We start from the raw sequence: 25,207 nt of genomic DNA on the forward strand, positions 1-25,207 counted from the left end.
AGAACACTCCACTTTCCCAGGTCGCGACAAGTGGCGCACATGCAGCGCGCCACTTGTCGCAACCTGGGAGTTTTCCCTTTTTTCATAGATACGTTTATTCAAAACGTTTTATCTCTTAAACTGTGTGTCTAAATCTCGAACCGTTTTCATCATTGGATTCCTCGCATCGAGATCTTCAAAACTAGATCCCATGTTGATAGGTTTTGACAAACATTATTTTCACGAAAAAAATCGGACAAAAAAAACCGAGCAAAAAAACCAAACCGAGAGCATGGTTTTTTCCCTTTCCGAAAGAGGCACGCCCGTGCCTCTCGCAAAATCACAACCATGCCTCTCGTTGAAGCAAAACCGTGACTCTCGTGTATGGAAAAAAATAGAAAACGCGTTTTTTTCCGTTTCCGAAAGGCACGGCCATGACTCTCGCGAAAGCACAACCGTGCCTTTCGCGAAAGCAAAACCGTGACTCTCGCGAAAGAAAAAAACAGAAAACGCGTATTTTTTCCCTTTCCGAGAGGCACGGCCGTGACTTTCACGTAATCACAACCGTGTTCTCTCGCGGAAGCAAAATCATGACTCTCACGAACGAAAAAAAAAAACAGAAAACGCGTTTTGTTTTTCCCTTTCCGAGAGGCACGGCCGTGACTCTCGCGAAAGCACAACCGTGCCTCTTGGGAAAGCAAAACCGTGACTCTCGTGAAAGAAAAAAAATAGAAAACGTGTTTTTTTATTTCCGAGAGGCATGGCCGTGACTCTCGCTAAAGCACAACCGTGCCTCTCGCAGAAGAAAAACCGTGACTTTCACGAAAGAAAAAAAACGCAGTTTTTCATGAATTTTTTTGATCGAAAAGCTAAGAAAGACCGGGGTCAAACCAAAATGTCGAAAAACCCGGAAAAAAACCCGTTTAAAAAAGCCAAAAACGCATGCGAAAAAATAAAAAAGCAAAATCCGAAGAGAGCGTCCAGAGCGCGACACGTGGCAAATGGCTGAAAGCGCGCCAAGTGACGCTAATCGTTACGAGGCTCCCGAAGGAGCGCTCGTTAACTAGTTGCTCCCGTTCGAACCCCAGCACTCGCGAATCACTATAGGAGATTAAGTGTAGTTTTTGTTTTCTTCTGTATTGAGAACAGATAGTTAGCAATGTTTTAATTGGGCCGCGGCCCGCTCTTGGTCGTTGTAGGCGCCACTTCTCCAACGGGCGCCTACACCGCCGACTAGGAGCTCCCGTATAGGGGGAGCTCCTATATGCCGCCCGTGTGCGTCAGATTGTTGCGACTTTGTTGAAGTGACGCGCACACGGGCCGGCCCAACCATCTCGCTGTGAGTGAAAAAACAAAAAAAGAAGAAGCGCAAGCGTGGGATCAAACTGAGGACCCCATGCTCGAATCCAGTGAGGCAAACCAGCCGAGCTACCTACCTCAAACATCTTGTATGCAGCGCCAATCTTAAAGTAGAACGAACAGGGGCAAATCCTTAAAAAAAAGTTCAACATTTTTATGATATAAGTTGAAGAAATTTTAAAATAAAGTGAATGTTTTTGTAAAAAAATACTGAACAAAATTAAAATACCAACATGGATATTTTATGGGTATATGTTAATTTTTTTAATATATGATGAACAAAACTTAAATACACAATGAACATTTTGTCAATATACGTTGAACAATTTCATAATATACAATAAACATTTTTGTAATACAGAATGAAAATTTTCTAATATATGTTAAACAATTTAATAATATACAATGAACATTTTCTAATATACGTTGAACAAGTTGAAAATATACAATTAACATTATTGTAATACACAATGAACAATTTTACAGAGCAAGGTGAACTATGTCGTAATATACGATGAGCACTTTCTTAAAACATTGGAGATTTTTGTAACACACGGTGAACTTTTTATACAAATACACAATAATGAGAAGAAGAACAGAAACAGAAAATAGAAAAGGAAACATAAAAGAAAGGAAATGAAAGGACAAAAAGGAATCAAAACAGAAAAATAAAAAACCAGAACAAAACAACTGAAAACCGGCCAAAACAGTGAAAATACTGGAAGCAAAAAATCATAGAAGAAAAACGAAAAAAGAACACGAGAAACAAGGAAAAGCGAACGAGATCCGTACGTGGACCGGCCCAAGTGTCGACTTGCCTCAGCGAAGGCTCGTCCTTTTGACGCCTGCGGGCGTCAAATAGGATTTGCCCTAAAAGGCCCCCGTACCCGTATGTACATATATAGCAGCGGAAGGACGGATATACGACTTTTCCGGGCTGGCAGGCTTTTAGCGGACCTATTCGGGCTGCAAAAAAGCGAAAACTTGCAAAATGCGGGGCGGCAAGGTTTTAGCCGATCTGCTAGAGACACCCTAATTTCCAAATGCGGTGATAACTAGAGATTGAACCCCTGAATGTATTTTTTTCCATGGGTGACGTATGTGCATGAACTTTGAGCATGAGCTTTACATGATAATTTGTACAGTACGTATTAGCTCCGTGCAAGAAGGTAGTACTACTACTACTATGTATGTATATCCACTTAATTAAGTACAGTACAAAACTTAGGGAGACGGCCGGGCCGGGGGTTTGTATACAGCTATATATGTTGACCTCCAATCCATGCATCGACGTCTCATCAGATCTCAAACGTCCCCTCTAGCTCGAGCTGCCCACCGGCAGCCTCTTCCTCCTCGTCCGCAACGTAGAGGTACGGGTTCCTCTCCACCGGCTGGAAGTTATAGAAGACGAAGACGTAGAAGGCGAGGCTGGCGAGCTCGACGGAGACGTTGACCACCCACTGGTACTTGTAGCTGAGCACGTCGGCGAAGGCCGAGACGGCGATGCGGGTGAAGTAGAGGTAGCCGACGACGACGAGGTAGAACTGCTTGAAGAGGGTGAGCTTCTTGAGGTTCCTGGCCGCCTTGCCGTCCGTCTTGGAGGCCTCCCGCAGGTTGCGGATGGACCAGATGATGGGGAAGAAGACCGCGCAGCAGCAGACCACGTCCACCAGCAGGAAGATCTGGTTCCACGCCAGCCAGTCCCGCCCCGCCGGCCCCGTCTCCCCGATCATCGCCGACGCGATGTTCTCGATCACTTGCAGCGGGATGATGATCATCAGCACGTTCTTCTCCCGCTCCTGCATTCTCGATCCATCCCACCATCGTTGTGAATACATGCATGGCCCCTCATGTGTTGGTCGTTACATGCACTGCACGTACGTAATGTACAGACCTGGAGGTATGGCTTCAGGAAGGACCAGCCGGTGCCGATGAGCACGATGACCGTGAAGAGGAGGATGCCCTTGAAGAAGCCGAAGACATAGAAGGCGACGTCCCAGCCGTGCGGCGTGCCAGTGCGCCCCACGTACCACGCGTCCTCGGCGGCGCACGCCAGCTTCAGGGCCTTGAACAGCAGCAGCGCCCCCATCACAGCGTGGATCCGCTCGACCGTGGCCCGCTGCTTGATGCAGACGAACACCCACGCCGCCAGGAACGCGAAGTACAACGCGGACGAGGCGGCGAAGATCCCCGGAAGCGGGAGCAGGCCGACGGGCAGGTACTCCCTGTCGCCGCCGGGGCCGGGCATGTTGTACATCTCCGTGCGCACGTCCATGGTGATCTCGACGCCGTCCTGGCAGCTGCTGAACAGCACCGTGTACTGGTCGGCGTCACCGATGGTCACGTTACCCCCGCCGGCGCCGTCACGCCCGATGTCCTTGAGCCGGAAGAGCGGCATCACGTACTCGCTGGTGAGCGGGCAGAAGGAGCTGCCGGTCTCCTCGGCGTACTCGGACTCGTTGGTGATCTTGAAGAAGAGGGTGTTGGAGATGAGGATGAAGCCCATGAGCCCCGGGTCGACGGCCTGGGGCGGGGAGCCCTCGGGGACGCTCCATGAGACGCCGGACACGTTGACCTGCGCGACGCCGCCGGGCTTGAAGCCGAACTCCTCGAACAGGATGACGGGCCGCGAGTCCGACACGATCGGCGTCGTCTTGATCTCGCCGCGGGCCGCATGGAGGAGCTGGAGGGCGAGGACGGCGGCGAGTAATGCGGAGGCGGCCATGGAGGATCGAGCTAGGACGCTACCAAGGTCGGGTTCGTGTCACGTCATTCGTGGAGGCGGAGAGGGTGGGAAGAGGCTCCGGCCGCGTCGATTCGCGTGGCGTGTTTTCGGGGTGGCCACGAGACCCGCATGAGTCAAACAAACCTCCAACAGGCCAGAACCAACAGCGTTTCCGCTATTTTTGCCCAGTGAGAGAGGGCAGAGGGGGAATTCCCTATTCGACGCTCTCTGCGTCAAAGTGTCGACCAAACGCACAGGTGCGCAATTGATTGGGCCGGCCCATCTAGAAATGCACGTATAGCTGGCAGTTCCGGTTTTGGGAACCTTCCAGAAGATTCCTAGCCGGTTTTCTCGGATCTGGGATCCTTCTACAAGGTTCCTAAACTGGCTTCTTTTCCTTCTTTTTTTCTGATTCCTTTTTTCTTTTTTCTTTTTCTTTTTTCTGTTTCCTTTTTCTTTTCCTTTTTATCTGTTTCTTTTAATTGTATATTTTCAAAATTGTTCCAAATATTCGAAAACAAATTGTTACCAATTTTCTTTCAGTATTTTAAAAACATTTTGAAGTTTAAAAATTGTTCGTCTTATACAATTGTTTCTTTTTATTTTAGAAAAATGTTTTGATTTTCCAAAAACAATCATGTATACAAAAAATCTTTGGGATTTTCAAATTGTATCAGATTAAAAAAAATCTGCATTTGAAAATATGTACCAATTTTCAAATTTAATCACCAATTTATAAAATGCTTGCATTTTCAAAAAAATGTTATGGAATTGTTTTTTGTGTGTAATGCAATTTTTTAAAGTTATCGAAAAATGTTTCCATTTCCAATATTTTGTTCACATATACAAAAAAGGTTCGGGATTTTAAAATTATTCTCGGGTTCAAAAATTTTTCTTCATTTCAAAAGTTTACCTGCTTTCAAAATATGGTCACCATTTTAAAAATGTTTGTGTTTTCAAAAATGTTCTGGAATTTGAAAATTTGCTCGCATTTTACAAAAAATGTTTCCATTTTCAAAAAAAATTCACGTGCACAAAAAATCTTCAGAATTTTAAAATTGTTCTCATGTTCAAAAAAAATTTCTGCATTTCAAAAGTTGTACCTGTTTTCAAAATATGTTCACCAATTTAAAAATGTTTGTGTTTTCCAAAATTGTTCTGAAATTTGAAAATTTGTTCACGTTTTACAAAAAAGGTTTCCATTTAATTTTTTGTTCACGTACGGGAAAATTATTCAGGATTTTCAAGTTGATCTAAAATTCAAAATTTTGTTCTGTAATTTCAAAAAAGTGTTTGCAGTTTTTAAGTAATGCTCAATTTATGCCGGTATTTTTAGTTCATTTGACTTCGAGCCGAATATTTGCCATGAAGGCTTGATCGGTGTGGTGGCTAGCTAGATGCGTACACATACGGGAGGTCTATAGTTCAAATTCTAGCTCAGGCACAATTTTCTTTGTACGAATTTTTGCTCGCGCGACTTCAATCCTAACGGGCCGGCCCAGTCGCGCGAATCCTCTGCGAAAGGATGACAGGAAAGGATAAAGGCTATTTCCGTGGGCCTGTTAAACTGATGGCCCGGACTGGATTTTGGGTATAACTCTCATTTGTTAATATCTATGCTTTGGGCCCCTTTTTTTTTCTCTCTTCCTGACTTTTAACCGCCCGACCAAGAGCGGGGTTCCTATACGGGGCAGATCCTATTTGACGCCCGCAGGCGTCAAAAGGATGTGGCTCCGCTGAAGCCTGGCCACCCGACGCCCCAGTTTCGGCCGGCCCACGGTCGGCTGCTTTTTCTTTCTTTTTCTGTTTCTTTCATTTTTGTTTTTCTGTTTCTATTTCTTTCCCGTGTTTTGTTTCTTTCTTTTTGCATATTATACACATTTCGTTGCATATTATGTACAAACATGTTCATCGTATATTTAAGAAAATGTTCGTTATGTATTTTGAAATTATTCAACATATATTCACAAAAATGTTCAATGAGTATTTAAATATTGTTCAGCGTATATCACCAAAATGTTCAATGTGTATTTAAATATTTGTTCAGCATACATTAAAAATGTTCAGTGTGTATTTAAAAATTATTCAACATATGTCAAAAAACGTTCAATGTATATTTAAAAAGTGTTCATCATTTGAAATGTCAATTTTTTGTTCATGTTTTCAATAAATGTTCGTTTTTAAAAGTTTGATAAAATTTCTAAAAAAATCAATATTTCAAACGTTATGAAAAAAAATAAGAAAAATGTTCATTTTCCCCAAGAAATGTTGAAAAGTTTGAAAAAAGAAACGGACCTGCTATTGTATATGGTAGTTTAATTGATCAGGCGATATATATTGGTTCTTAAAGTTGGGCGCTGAAAATCTAGCAGTAGTACGTGTCGGTTTTATTGGTTTGGACTAGCTATACACTAGTCAGAGATAACGAGATCGAGCTCTCTTTGTGGCGCAACAGTTTTCTGGTGATATTTTTTTACGTGCCTGGATTTCGCTAGGTCCAACTGGGCCGGCCCGTTCGCGGTTCTGTTCAGCGAAGGGTCGACAGCTTGACGCTCGCGGGCGTCATACAGGAGCTCCCCCTTTTAGGTTAGCAATCCGGATAAGCTTCACTACAAAAATACTTCTCCATGGGTAGGTTTAAAGAGCTCCCACATGTTGGGGAACGTAGCAGAAATTTAAAAAAATTCTACGCATCACCAAGATCAATCCATGGAGTCATCTAGCAACGAGGGGAAGAGGAGTGCATCTACATACCCTTGTAGATCGCGAGCGAAAGCGTTGAAGAGAACGGGGTTGATGGAGTCGTACTCGTCGTGATCCGAATCACCGATGACCGAGCGCCGAACGGACGGCATCTCCGCGTTCAACACACGTACGGTTGGGAGAGACGTCTCCTCCTTCTTGATCCAGCAAGGGGAGAGGAGAGGTTGATGGAGATCTAGCAGCACGACGGCGTGGTGGTGGAAGCAGCGGGATCTCGGCAGGGCTTCGCCAAGCACCAACGAGAGGGAGAGGTGTCACGGAGGGAGAGGGAGGCGCCAGGGACTTGGGTGCGGCTGCCCTCCCTCCCCTCCACTATATATAGGGGCTAGGGGGTGCCGGCCCCTCTAGATCCCATCTAGATGGAGGGGCGGCAGCCAAGGGGTGGCTTGGCCCCCAAGCCAAGTGGAGGCGCCCCCCACCCCTAGGGTTTCTAACCCTAGGCGCAGGGGGAGGCCCAAGGGGGGTGCACCAGCCCGCCAGGGGTTGGTTCCCTTCCCACATTCAGCCCATGGGGCCCTCCGGGATAGGTGGCCCCACCCGGTGGACCCCCGGGGCCCTTTTGGTGGTCCCGGTACAATATTGGTGACCCCCGAAACCTTCCTGGTGGCCGAAAATGGTCTTCCTATATATAAATCTTTACCTCCGAACCATTCCGGAACTCCTCGTGATGTCTGGGATCTCATTCAGAACTCCGAACAACTTTTGGGTTACCGCATACTAACATCTCTACAACCCTAGCGTCACCGAACCTTAAGTGTGTAGACCCTACGGGTTCGGGAACCATGCAGACATGACCGAGACAACTCTCCGGCCAATAAGCAACAGCGGGATCTGGATACCCATGTTGGCTCCCACATATTCCATGATGATCTCATCGGATGAACCAGGATGTCGAGGATTTAATCAATCCCGTATTCAATTCCCTTTGTCAATCGGTATGTTGCTTGCCCGAGATTCGATCATCGGTATCCCAATACCTTGTTCAATCTCGTTACCGGCAAGTCACTTTACTAGTTCTGTAACACATCATCCTGTGACCAACTACTTAGTCACACTGAGCTCATTATGATGATGCATTACCGAGTGGGCCCAGAGATACCTCTCCGTCATACGGAGTGACAAATCCCAGTCTCGATTCATGCCAATCCAACAGACACTTTCGGAGATACCTGTAGTGTACCTTTATAGCCACCCAGTTACGTTGTGACGTTTGGCACACCCAAAGCACTCCTACGGTATCCGGGAGTTGCACAATCTCATGGTCTAAGGAAATGATACTTGACACTTAGAAAAGCTCTAGCAGACGAACTACACGATCTTGTGCTATGCTTAGGATTGGGTCTTGTCCATCACATCATTCTCCTAATGATGTGATCCCGTTATCAATGACATCCAATGTCCATGGTCAGGAAACCGTAACCATCTATTGATCAACCAGCTAGTCAACTAGAGGCTTACTAGGGACATGTTGTGGTCTATATATTCACACATGTATTACGATTTCCGGATAACACAATTATAGCATGAACAATAGACAATTATCATGAACAAGGAAATATAATAATAACCATTTTATTATTGCCTCTAGGGCATATTTCCAACAGTCTCCCACTTGCACTAGAGTCAATAATCTAGTTACATTGTGATGAATCGAACACCCATAGAGTTCTGGTGTTGATCATGTTTTGCTCGAGGGAGAGGTTTAGTCAATGGATCTGCAACATTCAGGTCCGTATGCACTTTACAAATATCTATGTCTCCATTTTGAACATTTTCATGAATGGAGTTGAAGCGACGCTTGATATGCCTGGTCTTCTTGTGAAACCTGGGCTCCTTGGCAAGGGCAATAGCTCCAGTGTTGTCACAGAAGAGACTCATCGGGCCCGACGCATTGGGAATAACTCCTAGGTCGGTAATGAACTCCTTCACCCAGATTGCTTCTTGTGTTGCCTTCGAGGCTGCCATGTACTCCGCTTCACATGTAGATCCCGCCACGATGCTTTGCTTGCAACTGCACCAGCTGACTGCCCCTCCATTCAAAATATATACGTATCCGGTTTGTGACTTGGAGTCATCCAGATTTGTGTCGAAGCTAGCATCGACGTAACCCTTTACGACGAGCTCTTCGTCACCTCCATAAACGAGAAACATATCCTTAGTCCTTTTCAGGTACTTCAGGATATTCTTGACCGTTGTCCAGTGTTCCATGCCGGGATTACTTTGGTACCTTCCTACCAAACTTACGGCAAGGTTTACATCAGGTCTGGTACATAGCATGGCATACATGATATACCCTATGGCCGAGGCATAGGGGACGACACTCATCTTTTCTCTATCTTCTGCCGTGGTCGGGCATTGAGCCGTGCTCAATCTCGTACCTTGCAACATAGGCAAGAACCCCTTCTTTGACTGATCCGTATTGAACTTCTTCAATATCTGGTCAAGGTACGTACTCTATGAAAGACCAATGAGGCGTCTCGATCTATCTCTATATCTTGATGCCTAATATGTAAGCAGCTTTTCCAAGATCCTTCATTGAAAAACACTTGTTCAAGTAGGCCTTTATGCTTTCCAAGAATTCTATATCATTTCCCATCAATAGTATGTCATCCACATACAATATGAGAAATGCTACAGAGCTCCCTGATAGAGGCTAAGGTGTCCCGATGTTTCGATGAGATGGTGGCTATCGTTTTCTGTGGGAGTCGACCTTGACGATCCGACTACGAATGTGCGAGACGTCGCGCCTTAGCAATCGCTAAACCAACTTCCGAGGGTTATTGTGTTGGGTTTCGTAGTAATTTCAAAAAATTTCCTACGCACACGCAAGATCATGTGATGCATAGCAACGAGAGGGGAGAGTGTTGTCTATGTACCCACGCAGACCGACTACGGAAGCATTGACGCAACGTAGAGGAAGTAGTCGTACGTCTTCATGATCCAACCGATCAAGCACCGAAACTACGGCACCTCCGAGTTCGAGCACACGTTCAGCTCGATGACGATCCCCGGACTCCGATCCAGCAAAGTGTCGGGGAAGAGTTTCGTCAGCATGACGGCGTGGTGATGATCTTGATGCACTACAGCAGCAGGGCTTCGCCTAAACTCCGCTAAAGTATTATCGAGGAATATGGTGGCTGGGGGCACCGCACACGGCTAAGGAATAGATCACGTGGATCAACTTGTGTCTTCTAGGGTGCCTCTACCTCAGTATATAAAGGACTAGTGGGGGGAGGCTGGCCGGCCAAGGGAGGGCGCGCCAGGAGAGTCCTACTCCCTCTGGGAGTAGGATCCCCCCCCCAATCCTAGTTGGAATAGGATTCCTTGAGGGGGGAAAGAGAGAGAGGGGGCCGGCCACCTCTCCTAGTCCTAATAGGACTAGGGGAAGGGGGGAGGCGCATAGCCATCTTGGGTTGCCCCTTTCTCCTTTCCACTAAAGCCCACTAAGGCCCATATAGCTCCCGGGGGGGTTCCGGTAACCTCCCGGTACTCCGGTAAAATCCCGATTTCACCCGGAACACTTCCGATATCCAAACATAGGCTTCCAATATATCAATCTTTACGTCTCGACCATTTTGAGACTCCTCGTCATGTCCGTGATCACATCCGGGACTCTGAACAACCTTCGGTACATCAAAATGCATAAACTCATAATATTACTGTCATCGTAACCTTAAGCGTGCGGACCCTACGGGTTCGAGAACAATGTAGACATGACTGAGACACGTCTCCGGTCAATAACCAATAGCGGGACCTGGATGCCCATATTGGCTCCTACATATTCTACGAAGATCTTTATCGGTCAGACCGCATAACAACATACGTTGTTCCCTTTGTCATCGGTATGTTACTTGCCCGAGATTCGATCGTCGGTATCCAATACCTAGCTCAATCTCATTACCGGCAAGTCTCTTTACTCGTTCCGTAATACATCATCTCACAACTAACATATTAGTTGTAATGCTTGCAAGGCTTATGTGATGTGCATTACCAAGAGGGCCCAGAGATACCTCTCCGACAATCGGAGTGACAAATCCTAATCTCGAAATACGCCAACCCAACACCTACCATTGGAGACACCTGTAGAGCTCCTTTATAATCACCCATTTACGTTGTGATGTTTGGTAGCACACAAAGTGTTCCTCCGGTAAATGGGAGTTGCATAATCTCATAGTCATAGGAACATGTATAAGTCATGAAGAAAAGCAATAGCAACATACTAAACGATCGGGTGCTAAGCTAATGGAATGGGTCATGTCAATCAGATCATTCAACTAATGATGTGACCTCGTTAATCAAATAACAACTCTTTGTTCATGGTTAGGAAATGTAACCATCTTTGATTAACGAGCTAGTCAAGTAGAGGCATACTAGTGACACTCTGTTTGTCTATGTATTCACACATGTATTATGTTTCCGGTTAATACAATTCTAGCATGAATAATAAACATTTATCATGATATAAGGAAATAAATAATAACTTTATTATTGCCTCTAGGGCATATTTCCTTTCATATTGACCACGCCGGAGCACGATCAACCTGACCACGAGGGTCTGTTTCCTGCGAGCAAATGAAGAACAAGCAAGAAACTAAGATTGCAATCGGGATATTGTGAATATAAGATGAAAGCTTTATTGATCAAGGTGGGGTTCTGTGACGTCTTGGTCTGGTCGTTGGACATAAACGAAGTACGCGAAGTTGCAGCTATGGCGAACTTTTAATCTAAACAAAACCCAAAGTCTAAACGACGCCCTAAGGGATGTATATATGGAGAAATAGGGGGCAATTTCGTGGCCCTTGAGGGTGGGGTCCGAAACCAACCCTAACTCTTATTTCCCCACACATACGGACTCTAAAAATAGCCTATACTTAAGTATTTCGAAATTACATGGGCCTGGCCCATTAATAAGGTGACGCAGCACCTAGAATAGCCTATGGACGAATATTATGAAGTGGCATCTTGTATATTTCGTCCAAGGCTTCATGCACTCCTTATGGCGGCTTCAAAGTCCTGAAATCATCACTTATAACTCCGTTCTTGATCCCCTTGCACATGCCATCAACTCCATGCGTGTTCTTGCTCTAATGTTCATCCTTCTCCAAGTTAGGCCCTTCATTTGTAAGCAAAACAAATGTATCCAATTTAGGCAGCATCATAATCTCATGAACATTAGAATCATTACCAAGAAACGTAAGTACCTGGTAATTTAATTGGCGTGCGCGAGCTCTAGTAATTGGTCCAGTATATGTAACAGTAGGGGCTGTGGGTGTAACAATGGTATTGATGTCCTCATCATCCTCCCCTTCTTGAAATGAAGTCGTCCTCGACGGAAGCGCATCTTCCTCACCCAAATAAGGCTTCAAATCTGCAATGTTAAAAGTGGGACTAACCCCAAAATCTACAGGTAGCTCAAGTTTATATGCATTATCATTTATTTTCTCTAACACCTTAAAAGGACCATCAGCACGTGGCATTAGCTTTGATTTGCGCAGATTAGGAAATCTATCTTTACGCAAATGTAACCAAACAAGATCTCCAGGTGCAAACACAACATGTTTTCTACCCTTATCTCCAGCAAGTTTATATTTAGCACTCATACGCTCAATGTTTTCCTTAGTTAACTCATGCATTTTTACAATCAATTCAGAACATTCTTTAGCATCAAAATTAACCTTCTCTGAAGATGGAAGAGGCGACAAATCAATAGGTGCACGAGGTAGGAAACCATACACAATTTCAAAAGGGCACATCTTAGTAGTAGAATGCAATGAACGATTATAAGCAAATTCAATATGAGGCAAGCATTCTTCCCACATTTTCTTGTTATTCTTCAAAACAGCCCTAAGCATAGTAGACAATGTTCTATTGACTACCTCAGTTTGTCCATCAGTTTGGGGGTGACAAGTAGTACTAAAAAGCAGCTTAGTCCCCAACTTAGCCCATAAACATCTCCAAAAGTGGCTAAGAAATTTAGTATCACGATCTGAAACAATAGTATTTGGCACACCATGTAAGCGAATAATTTCACGAAAGAACAAATCAGCAACATTAACAGCATCATCGCTTTTATGACATGGTATAAAGTGTGCCATTTTCGAGAACCTATCCACGACAACAAATATGCTATCCCTCCCCTTCTTTGTTCGAGGTAAACCTAAAACAAAGTCCATAGATATATCATCCCAAGGAACACTAGGTACAGGCAAAGGCATATATAAACCATGAGGATTGAGTCATGACTTAGCTCTTTGACATGTAGTGCAGCGAGTAACAAAACGCTCAATATCCCGTCTCATCTTTGACCAAAAGAAATGTGTAGCAAGTATATCCTCCGTCTTCTTGACGCCAAAGTGTCCCATTAATCCTCCTCCATGCGCCTCCTGCAACAACAAAAGACGAACGGAGCTAGCTGGAATGCATAGCTTGTTAGCACGAAACACAAATTCATCATTAAGAACGAACTTGTTCCAAGTTCTCCCTTCCTTACAATTCCGCAATACATCTTTAAATTCAGCATCATGAACATATTGATCTTTGATGGTCTCCAAACCAAATATTTTAAAGTCAAGTTGTGAAAGCATAGTATAACGACGAGACAAGGCATCAGCAATAACATTTTCTTTACCCTTCTTGTGTTTAATAACATAAGGGAAAGTCTCAATGAATTCAACCCATTTAGCATGTCTACGGTTCAGTTTTGCTTGACTTTTAATGTGTTTCAAAGATTCATGATCAGAATGTATAACAAATTCCTTGGGCCATAAATAATGTTGCCATGTTTCTAAGGTTCGAACAAGAGTATATAATTCTTTATCATAAGTAGAATAGTTCAGACTAGGCCCACTCAATTTTTCAGAAAAGTATGCAACAGGTTTTCCATCTTGTAATAACACACCTCCTAATCCAATTCCACTAGCATCACATTCAAGCTCAAAAGTCTTATTGAAATTAGGAAGTTGGAGTAAAGGAGCATGTGTCAACTTATCTTTCAATACCGTGAAAGCTTCTTCCTGTGCGGTACCCCAAACAAAAGGCACATCCTTCTTTGTAAGCTCGTTGAGACGTGCAGCAATGGTGCTGAAATCTCTCACAAAACGCCTATAGAAACCAGCGAGGCCAAGGAAACTCCTCACTTGTGTGACCGTTTTGGGCTGCGGCCAACTCTCAATAGCTTCAATCTTGGCTTTATCAACTTCAATTCCCTGTGGAGTAACAACATAGCTAAGAAAAGATACTCGGTCGGTGCAAAAAGTGCACTTTCCAAGGTTTCCAAACAAACGTGCATCACGTAGAGCAACAAAAACAGCACGTAAATGTTCCAAATGTTCCTCCAAAGATTTGCTATAAATCAATATGTCATCAAAGTAAACTACCACAAATCGTCCAATGAAAGCACGTAAAACTTCGTTCATTAACCTCATGAAAGTACTAGGTGCATTAGTTAACCCAAAAGGCATGACTAACCACTCATATAATCCAAACTTAGTTTTAAATGTTGTTTTCCATTCATCACCCAATTTCATACGAATTTGATGGTATCCACTACGCAAATCAACTTTGGAGAATATTGTAGAGCCACTCAATTCATCAAGCATATCATCTAGCCTAGGAATAGGATGACGATAACGAATAGTAATATTATTAATGCCTCTACAATCAACGCACATACGCGACGTACCATCCTTTTTCGGCACTAAAATGATAGGAACAGCACAAGGACTAAGGGATTCGCGTATATAACCTTTGTCGAGCAGTTCTTGTACTTGACGCATAATCTCCTTCGTCTCCTCTGGATTGGTACGGTATGGTGCACGGTTGGGTAGCGAAGCACCGGGAATTAAGTCAATTTGATGCTCAATCCCTCGAATAGGTGGTAATCCCGGTGGCACGTCTTGTGGAAAGACGTCAGCGAACTCCTGCAAAATGTTAGTGACAGCAGGGGGCAAAGAGGAAGGCACGTCCTCGAATGAAAATAATGCCTCTTTGCACACAAAAGCATAGCAAACAGATTTGCTAAAATCTAGCTCATCAATATCAGATTTGGTGGCAAGTAAACATGCACTTTTCAATTTAATTTCAGAAACAACAGTAGATGGTTTATTATTAGGCTTCATTTGGTGCTCAAATTCTTTTGCCACAATCTGATTTTCACTCTTATTTGTCTCCTGTTTTGCTTTATTAGCTCTATTAATATCATCTTTCAAAATGGAATCAGGAGTCATAGGAAGCAAAGTAATATTTTTATCGTTATGAACAAGAGTATACTGATTGTTTCTACCATGGTGTACAGAATTTTTTATCAAATTGCCATGGTCTACCAAGTAATAAGGAACATGCTTGCATAGGTACCACATCACAATCAACATAATCAGCATATGTAGAGATACTAAAATGCACACGAACAGTACGTGTTACCTTAACCTTGCCGCTGTTGTTGAACCATTGGATGTAGTAAGGATGTGGATGTGGTCTTGTGGTGAGAGATAGCTTCTCCACCATCTCCATGCTAGCCAAGTTATTGCAGCTCCCTCCATCTATGATCACGCGAACAGAATGTTCCTTCACAACTCCCTTTGTATGGAACAAATTATGCCTCTGATTTTGCTCAGCTTGTGTAACCTGCACACTCAAAACACGTTGAGCAACTAAACATTCATACCTGTCAGCATCTTCAGGAGCCATGTATTGCGTCTCATGATCAGAATCGTCTCCACCGTGTTCTTCACGTGTAATAAGAGCCAAAGTCTCCTCATCATAGTCACTAGCGGACTCATACCCACCATCCTCAGTAACAATCATCACACGCTTAGATGGGCATTCTCTCGCATAATGACCTCCACCCTTGCAACGTCGACAAATAATATCATGTGTTTGCCCTGTTGATGCCATGGATGAAGAAGAGCTCTTTGCAGGCCCAGAAGGTGTGCTCTTGGCAGATAGTGGTGATTGTGCCTGCTTTATTGTATCACGGTTGGAGGTGGCAGCCGACGGAGGCGCCGGTGTAGCAGAACGTGTGGAAGTAGATGATGCACGTGGTGTCCATGATGAAGGTCGACCTGCAGAAAAGTTAGTCCGCGCCAATGCATGTCGATCCTGCACTTCACGTTCAGCTTTACAAGCAAGATGGAATAAACGAGTGATATTAGTATACTCCTTATACTCTAGAATCGTCTGAATCTCTCTATTTAATCCACCCATAAAACGTGCAAGCATAGCTTCATTCTCCTCAACAATACCACATCTAATCATGCCAGTTTGTAATTCCTGATAATATTCTTCTACAGAATTTTTTCCCTGTCTTAAGCGCTGCAATTTTTGAAGTAATTCACGTTGATAATATGGTGGAACCCAACGAGTACGCATAGCAGTTTTCAAAGCAGCCCAAGTAGCCGGAATAGGATATAATCTACAATGCTCAGACCACCAAACACATGCAAAACTAGTGAATGCACAAACAGCAGCAGGAACACGTCTCTCCTCGGGATATTGTAAACATGTAAATCGTTGTTCAGTTTCTAACTCCCAAGTAAGATATATATCAGGAACATATCTACCCTCAAATGGTGGAATATTCAATTTTAGTTTAGGGAGATGGTCATGATCTCGTACCTGAGGGTGAGCCCTACCATTGCCATTATTTGCATGTGGACGACCTGGTGGTTGCTGTGCTGGTGGTGGCACGTAGTTCTGATTTTGATCAACCTCATCCTCATAATCTCCCACATAATCATCCTCCTCCACATCAGCAGTAGGAGCCACAGAAGTATCAACAGCAGCACCAGCAGTTTGGCCCGACTGAAGAGGGACATGGCTCGCTCGGCGGAGGGCTGTTTCCCGACGTGGAGGTAGTCGATGTTGTTGCTGTTGTTGCAGAGGTGCGGCAGGAGCAGCCGGTGGTGGTGGTGGAAAACGCGAAAGCAATTCAGCAAACTTATTATCGAGCTTTGTTTCAAACGTCTTCTCCATGCCATCTATCTTCTCCATGGCCTCTTCAAATCTGTTTATCACATCTTGCACCTGTCCACTCATCATTTGCTGAAACGTATCATGAAGCTCCTTGTTCGTCAAGTTCTCCCAGTCAGTCTCGTCGACTTGTGATCCTGGCATGGTTAGCAGCAATAGAAACACACACGAAGATGATCCTACAGACTACTAACAAGTGGTGGTGGTGGCGGGTGTCACAAATCCGTCAAGCAAATCTCAAATTCTTACCAGTTCTTACCCAGCAGCAGGCGGTGATCGGCAACCGTTGTAGTCAAAACTCTCAAAAGCTTGGATAGAGCGATTGCCAGGGAGAGTCAAACGCACGACTTAGATGTATGTGGAGCTGGGAAGGCTTATAGTATGGTAGCAAAAAAAGGCCAGCAATAATCAATTCAGAGATGCAAAGTTGAATAAACGCTCAACAACGGTACTGTGCTGGTCCTAGGCTAGACTGTGCTAGAGACGCGAGCCTAGAACACTAACAAAATCACGGCGCTGCACGTAAATAAGGGAAAAGCACACTCTGGAACTCTTTTTTTCGCTCTTTTTTTCCGCTCCTTTTTTTTGCGCTCCTCTTTTTTTTGCGAAAAATCACTATAATGGCGAGTGTCTCAAAACTCTTCCCTCGTCAAACTGATAGGATGGGCACGGAATTTTTTTTTCACTTTTTTTCGGAAATCAGGGCAGCGACGACGAAAAAGTGCAACAAAAAATCACTATGATGGCACGTGGCTCAAAAGACTCAGAAAAGCCTAAAAATAGGATAGGGAAAAAAATTGCCCGTGAAAATTTTGGCCTAAAAACTGCCCGGGGATCTCCAGACTCTTTTTTTTGAGACCTACGCAGGCAAGGAAACACGAATCGGAATTTAGATTAATCTCAAGAACAAACCTAATATGAGAAGAACTCGGATTGGTGGTGGATATATGGTTGTGGTATATGGCAGCGGTGGTGGTATATGGTAGCGGTGGTGGTATATGGATACAGATTGGTGGTGGTATATGGATACAGATTGGTGGTGGTATATGGATATGGATTCAGAGCGGTGGCGGATAAGCAAAAGTGGTAGATGGGCGATGATGATGGTGCGGCGGCGTGACAACTTATGACCAGAACTCGAAACTCTAAAAGACTAGACTCTAAGACCAGCAACTTGACACGACGATGCAACCGCAAATTTAGCAAAGCAAAAACCCTAAAAAGATTATGCAAAGGCTCAGATTGGTTCGGATATGATGAACTAACCCTAATTTTTTTTTCTGGCTTTTTCGTGGACTGTAGGTATGAAGAACAGACTCGATCTAATCTATGAAAAACTATAAAATCTCACCGAGCAACCTGGAAATCTGATACCACTTGATAGAGGCTAAGGTGTCCCGATGTTTCGATGAGATGGTGGCTATCGTTTTCTGTGGGAGTCGACCTTGACGATCCGACTATGAACGTGCAAGACGTCGCGCCTTAGCAATCGCTAAACCAACTTCCGAGGGTTATTGACCACGCCGAAGCACGATCAACCTGACCACGAGGGTCTGTTTCCTGCGAGCAAACGAAGAACAAGCAAGAAACTGAGATTGCAATCGGGATATTGCGAATATAAGATGAAAGCTTTATTAATCAAGGTGGGGTTCTGTGACGTCTTGGTCTGGTCGTTGGACACAAACGAAATACGCGAAGTTGCAGCTATGGCGAACTTTTAATCTAAACAAAACCCAAAGTCTAAACGACGCCCTAAGGGCTGTATATATGGAGGAAGAGGGGGGAATTTCGTGGCCCTTGAGGGTGGGGTCCAAAACCAACCCTAACTCTTGTTTCCCCACACATACGGACTCTAAAAATAGCCTATACTTAAGTATTTCGAAATTACATGGGCCTGGCCCATTAATAAAGTGACGCAGCACCTAGAATAGCCTACGGACGAATATTATGAAGTGGCATCTTGTATATTTCGTCCAAGGCTTCATGCACTCCTTATGGCGGCTTCAAAGTCCTGAAATCATCACTTATAACTCCGTTCTTGATCCCCTTGCGCATGCCATCAACTCCATGCGTGTTCTTGCTCCAATGTTCATCCTTCTCCAAGCTAGGCCCTTCATTTGTAAGCAAAACAAATGTATCCAATTTAGGCAGCATCATAATCTCATGAACATTAGAATCATTACCAAGAAACGAAAGTACCTGGTAATTTAATTGGCGTGCGCGAGCTCTAGTAATTGGTCCAGTATATGTAACAGTAGGGGTTGTGGGTGTAACAATGGTATTGATGTCCTCATCACTCCCACTCACTTTCTTGTAAACGCAGGCTTCTCCATAAGTCTGTGTAAACCCAAACGCTTTGATCATCTCATCAAAATGAATGTTCCAACTCCGAGATGCTTGCACCAGCCCATAGATTGAGCGTTGGGGCTTGCACACCTTGTCAGCATTCTTAGGATCGACAAAACCTTCTGGTTGCATCATATACAATTCTTCCGTGAGGAAACCATTAAGGAATGTCGTTTTGACGTCCATTTGCCATATCTCATAATCATAGAATGGGGCAATTGCTAACATGATTCGGACGGACTTCAGCTTCGCTACGGGTGAGAAAGTCTCATCGTAGTCAACCCCTTGAACTTGTCAATAACCCTTAGCGACAAGCCGAGCTTTATAGATGGTCACATTACCATCCGCGTCTGTCTTCTTCTTAAAGATCCATTTATTTTCTATGGCTCGTCGATCATCGGGCAAGTCAGTCAAAGTCCATACTTCGTTTTCATACATGGATCCTATCTCGGATTTCATGGCTTCCAGCCATTTGTCGGAATCTGGGCCCGCCATCGCTTCTTCATAGTTCGAAGGTTCACCATTGTCTAACAACATGATTTTCAGGACAGGGTTGCCGTACCACTCTGGTGCGGAATGTGTCCTTGTGGACCTACGAAGTTCAGTAGCAACTTGATCTGAAGTTTCATGATCATCATCATTAACTTCCTCTCTAGTCGGTGCAGGCACCTCAGGAACATTTTCTTGAGCTCCACCACTTTCCGGTTCAAGAGGCAATACTTCATCAAGTTCTACTTTCCTCCCACTTACTTCTTTCGAGAGAAACTCTTTCTCTAGAAAGGATCCATTCTTGGCAACAAAGATCTTGCCTTCGGATCTGAGGTAGAAGGTATACCCAATAGTTTCTTTAGGGTATCCTATGAAGACGCATTTTTCCAATTTGGGCTCGAGCTTTTCAGGTTGAAGTTTCTTCACATAAGCATCGCATCCCCAAACTTTTAGAAACGACAGCTTAAGTTTCTTCCCAAACCATAATTCATACGGTGTCGTCTCAACGGATTTCGATGGAGCCCTATTTAAAGTGAATGCGGCAGTCTCTAAAGCATAGCCCCAAAATGACAGCGGTAGATCGGTAAGAGACATCATAGATCGCACCATATCCAATAGAGTGCGATTACGACGTTCGGACACACCATTACGCTGAGGTGTTCCAGGCGGCGTGAGTTGTGAAATTATTCCACATTTCCTTAAGTGCGTGCCAAATTCGTGGCTCAAGTATTCTCCCCCACGATCTGATCGCAAGAACTTGATTTTCCTGTCACGTTGATTCTCAACCTCACTCTGAAATTCCTTGAACTTTTCAAAGGTCTCAGACTTGTGTTTCATTAAGTAGACATACCCATATCTACTCAAGTCATCAGTGGGGGTGAGAACATAACGATAGCCACCGCGAGCCTCAACACTCATTGGACCGCACACATCAGTATGTATGATTTTCAATAAGTTGGTTGCTCACTCCATTGTTCCGGAGAACGGAGTCTTGGTCATTTTGCCCATGAGGCATGGTTCGCACGTGTCAAATGATTCATAATCAAGAGACTCCAAAAGTCCATCTGCATGGAGTTTCTTCATGCGTTTGACACCAATGTGACCAAGGTGGCAGTGCCACAAGTATGTGGGACTATCATTATCAACCTTACATCACGTTCGAGATTAAATAAGAATAAACCATTGACCAGCGGGGCATGACCATAAAACATATCTCTCATATAAATAGAACAACCATTATTCTCGGATTTAAATGAGTAGTCATCTCGTATTAAACGAGATCCTGATACAATGTTCATGCTCAAAGCTGGCACTAAATAACAATTATTGAGGTTTAAAACTAATCCCGTAGGTAAATGCAGAGGTAACGTGCCGACGGCGATCACATCGACCTTGGAACCATTCCCGACGCGCATTGTCACCTCGACCTTGGAACCGTTCTTGAGGTCACAGGAGAAATCATGTTGCAAGTAATCATGTGAATTTGATATGTGCTCTATATTTTGATAGTATGTATGTTGTGATTCCCTTAGTGGTGTCATGTGAACGTCGACTACATGACACTTCACTATATTTGGGCCTAAGGGAATGCATTATGGAGTAGCAATTAGATGATGGGTTGCGAGAGTGACAGGAACTTAAACCCCAGTTTATGCGCTATTCTGTAAGGGACCGATTGGATCCAAAAGTTTAATGCTATGGTTAGAATTTATTCTTAATACTTTTCTCGTAGTCGCGGATGCTTGTGGGAGACTTAATTATAAGTAGGAGGTTTGTTCAAGTAAGAACAACACCTAAGCACCGGTCCACCCACATATCAAATTATCAAAGTACCGAACACGAATTAAACCAACATGATGAAAGTGACTAGATGAAATTCCCGTGTACCCTCAAGAACGCTTTGCTCATCATAAGAGGCTGTTTTGGCGTGTCCTTTGCCTCAAAAGGATTGGGCTACCTTGCTGAACTTTTGTTACTACTATCGTTACTTGCTCGTTACAAATTATCTTGCTAACAAACTACTATGTTACTTACAATTTCAGCACTTGCAGACATCTCCTTGCTGAAAACTACTTGTCATTTCCTTCTGCTCCTCGTTGGGTTCGACACTCTTACCTATCGAAAAGAGCTAAAATTGATCCCCTATACTTGTGGGTCATCAAGGTTATTTTCTGGCGTCGTTGCCAAGGAGTGAAGTGCCTTTGGTAAGTGGATTTTGGTAAGGAAACATTTATATAGTGTGCTGAAATTTATTGCCACTTATTACTATGGAAAACAATCCTTTGAGGGGTTTGTTCAGGGTATCTTCACCTCGTCCGGAACCACAATTAGCTACCCCACAACCTACTGCACCTTCTGAAAATATTGAATATTAAATTCCTTCGGGTATGATAGAACAACTGCTAGCTAATCCTTATGCAGGAGATGGAACCGAACATCCTGATATGCACTTGATATATGTGGAACAAATTTGTGGATTGTTTAAGCTTGCAGGTTTACCCGGAGATAAAGTTATGAAAAAGGTTTTCCCTTTATCTTTGAAGGGAAAACCATTGGGGTGGTATAGGCTATGCGATGATATTAGATCTTGGAATTGGAATCGTTTGAAATTGGAGTTCCGTCAAAAATTTTATCCTAAGCATCTAGTTCATCGTGAGCAGAATTATAATTTTTGGCCTCGTGAAGGAGAAAGTATCACTCTATCTTGGGGAGGCTTAAGTCAATGTTATATTCATGCCCCAATCATGAGCTCTCAAGAGAAATTGTTGTGTAGAATTTTTATGCTCGGCTTTCTCGTAATGATCAAACCATGCTTGATACTTCTTGTGTTGGTTCCTTTATGAAGAAGACTATTGAATTTCGGTGGGATCTTTTGGAAAGAATTAAACACAACTCTAAAGGTTGAGAACTCGAAAAGGTAAAGAGTCAGGTATTAAACTTAAGTATGATTGTGTCAAATCTTTTATGGATACCGATGCTTTTCAAAAGTTTAGCACTAAATATGGACTTGACTCTGAGATAGTAGCCTCCTTTTGTGAATCATTTGCTACTCATGTTGAACTCCCTAAGGAGAAGTGGTTTAAATATCACCCACCTATTAAAGAAGAAACTAAAGAACCAGTACTAGTTAAAGAAGAACCATACTTTATAATGTTGACCCAGTTGTTCCTTCTGCTTATATTGAGAAACCACGTTTCCCTATTAGGATAAAGGAACATGCTAAAGTTTCAACTGTGGTTAACAAAAGCTATATTAGAACACCTAAACCTGATGAACAAATTAAATTAGAACCTAGTATTGCTATGGTTAAAGATATCTTAGAGGTAGATATGGATAGGCATGTTATTTACTTCTGTGAAGAAGCTGCTAGAATTGCCAAACCTGATAAAAAGGATAAACATAGACCTATTGTTGGCATGTCTATCATCTCAATTAAAATAGGAGATCACTGTTATCATGGTTTATGTGACATAGGTGCTAGTATGAGTGTTATTCCCTACACATTATATCAAGAAATTATGAATGACATAGCACCCGTAGAGATAGAAGAAATTGATGTTACTATTAAACTTGCTAATAGAGACACTATATCACCAATTGGGATTATTAGAGATGTTGAAGTCTTGTGTGGGAACATAAAATACCCTACTGATTTTCTTGTTCTTGGTTCCCCACAAGATGACTTTTTTCCCACTATCTTTGGTAGACCTTTCTTGAACACCGTTAATGCTAGAATAGATTGTGAGAAACAAACTTTCGGTGTTAGTTTTGGTAATGAGTCTCATGAGTTTAATTTTTCCAAGTTTAGTAGAAATCTTCATGAAAAATAATTGCCCAGTACGGATGAATTAATTGGTCTTGCTTCTATTGTTGTACCACCTACTGATCCTTTAGAACAATATTTGCTAGACCATGAAAATGATTTACATATGCATGAAATAGATAAAATTTTCTTTGAACAACGTCCTCTGCTTAAACACAATTTGCCTATTGAAACTCTAGGAGGTCCTCCTCCACCTAAAGGTGACCCTGTGTTTGAATTAAAACAATTGCCAGACACTTCGAAATATGCTTATCTTGATGAAAAGAAGATATATCATGTTATTATTAGTGCTAACCTTTTAGAACATGAAGAAGAAAGATCATTGAAAGTTCTAAGGAAGCACCGAGCTGCCATTGGATGTACTCTTGATGATTTAAAGGGCATTAGTCCCACTCTATGTCAGCACAAAATTAATATGGAACCTGATGCTAAACCCATTGTTGATCACCAACGTCGGTTAAATCCAAAGATGAAAGAAGTGGTAAGAACGGAAATATTAAAACTTCTAGAAGCAGGTATAATCTATCCCATAGTTGATAGTAGATGGGTAAGTCGTGTTCATTGTGTTCCTAAGAAAGGAGGTATAACTATTGTTCCTAATGATAAGAATGAACTTATTCCACAAAAAATTGCTACAAGCTACAAAATGGTAATTGATTTTAGAAAATTAAATAAAGCAACTAGAAAAGATCATTACCCCTTTGCCTTTTATTGATCAAATGCTTGAAAGATTATCTAAGCACACACACTTTTGCTTCCTTGATGGATATTCTGGCTTTTCACAAATACCTGTTTCTCAACCTGATCAAGAAAAGACCACTTTTACTTGTCCCTTTGGAACCTATGCTTATAGACGTATGCCTTTTGGTTTATGTAATGCACATGCTACCTTTCAAAGATGTATGACTGCTATATTCTCTGACTTTTATGAAAAGATTGTTGAGGTTTTCATGAATGACTTTTCTGTTTATGGGAAGTCTTTTGATGATTGTTTAAGCAATCTTGATCGAGTTTTGCAGAGATGTGAACAAACAAATCTTGTCTTGAATTGGGAGAAGTGCCACTTTATGGTTAATGAAGGCATTGTCTTGGGTCATAAAATTTCTGAAAGAGGTATTGAAGTGGACCAAGCTAAGGTTGATGCAATTGAGAAAATGTCGTGTCCTAAAGATATAAAAGGTATTCATAGTTTCTTAGGTCATGTTGGTTTCTATAGGAGATTTATCAAGGACTTTTCAAAAAATTCTAGGCCTCTCACTAATCTCTTGTAAAAGGATATTCCCTTTGTTTTTGATGATGATTGTTTAGAAGCCTTTGAAACACTTAAGAAAGCTTTAATTTCTGCACCTATTGTTCAACCACCTGACTGGAACTTGCCTTTTGAAATTATGTGTGATGCTAGTGATTATGCTGTTGGTGCTGTTCTAGGACAAAGAGTTGATAAGAAACTAAATGTTATTCATTATGCTAGTAAAACTCTAGACAGTGCTCAAAGAAATTATACTACTACTGAAAAAGAATTCTTAGCAGTGGTGTTTGCTTGTCATAAGTTTAGACCTTGCATTGTTGATTCCAAAGTAACTGTTCACACAGACCATGCTGCTATTAAATATCTTATGAAAAAGAAATATGCCAAACATATACTTATTTGATGGGTTCTCTTATTACAAGAATTTGATTTACATATCATTGATAGAAAAGGACCTGAGAACCTAGTAACTGATAATTTGTCTAGGCTTGAAAATGTGCTTGATGAC

General features: G+C 42.9%; 1 protein-coding gene across 1 annotated transcript; it reads right to left on the reverse strand.

Annotated features, from left to right (window-relative positions):
- Window positions 1–2,400: 2,400 nt before the first annotated feature.
- On the reverse strand, window positions 2,401–4,183 carry LOC123185694 (protein CANDIDATE G-PROTEIN COUPLED RECEPTOR 7). The gene is made up of 2 exons (XM_044597534.1): window positions 3,233–4,183; window positions 2,401–3,137 (listed from the first exon to the last, which is right to left on the reverse strand). The coding sequence occupies exons 1-2, from the start codon at window positions 4,061–4,063 to the stop codon at window positions 2,637–2,639; spliced, it is 1,332 nt and encodes a 443-aa protein (XP_044453469.1). The 5' UTR covers window positions 4,064–4,183; the 3' UTR covers window positions 2,401–2,636.
- Between the last annotated feature and the right edge of the window lie 21,024 nt (window positions 4,184–25,207).

Source organism: Triticum aestivum, chromosome 2A (assembly GCF_018294505.1).
Source record: "Triticum aestivum cultivar Chinese Spring chromosome 2A, IWGSC CS RefSeq v2.1, whole genome shotgun sequence".
Lineage (NCBI taxonomy): Eukaryota > Viridiplantae > Streptophyta > Magnoliopsida > Poales > Poaceae > Triticum > Triticum aestivum.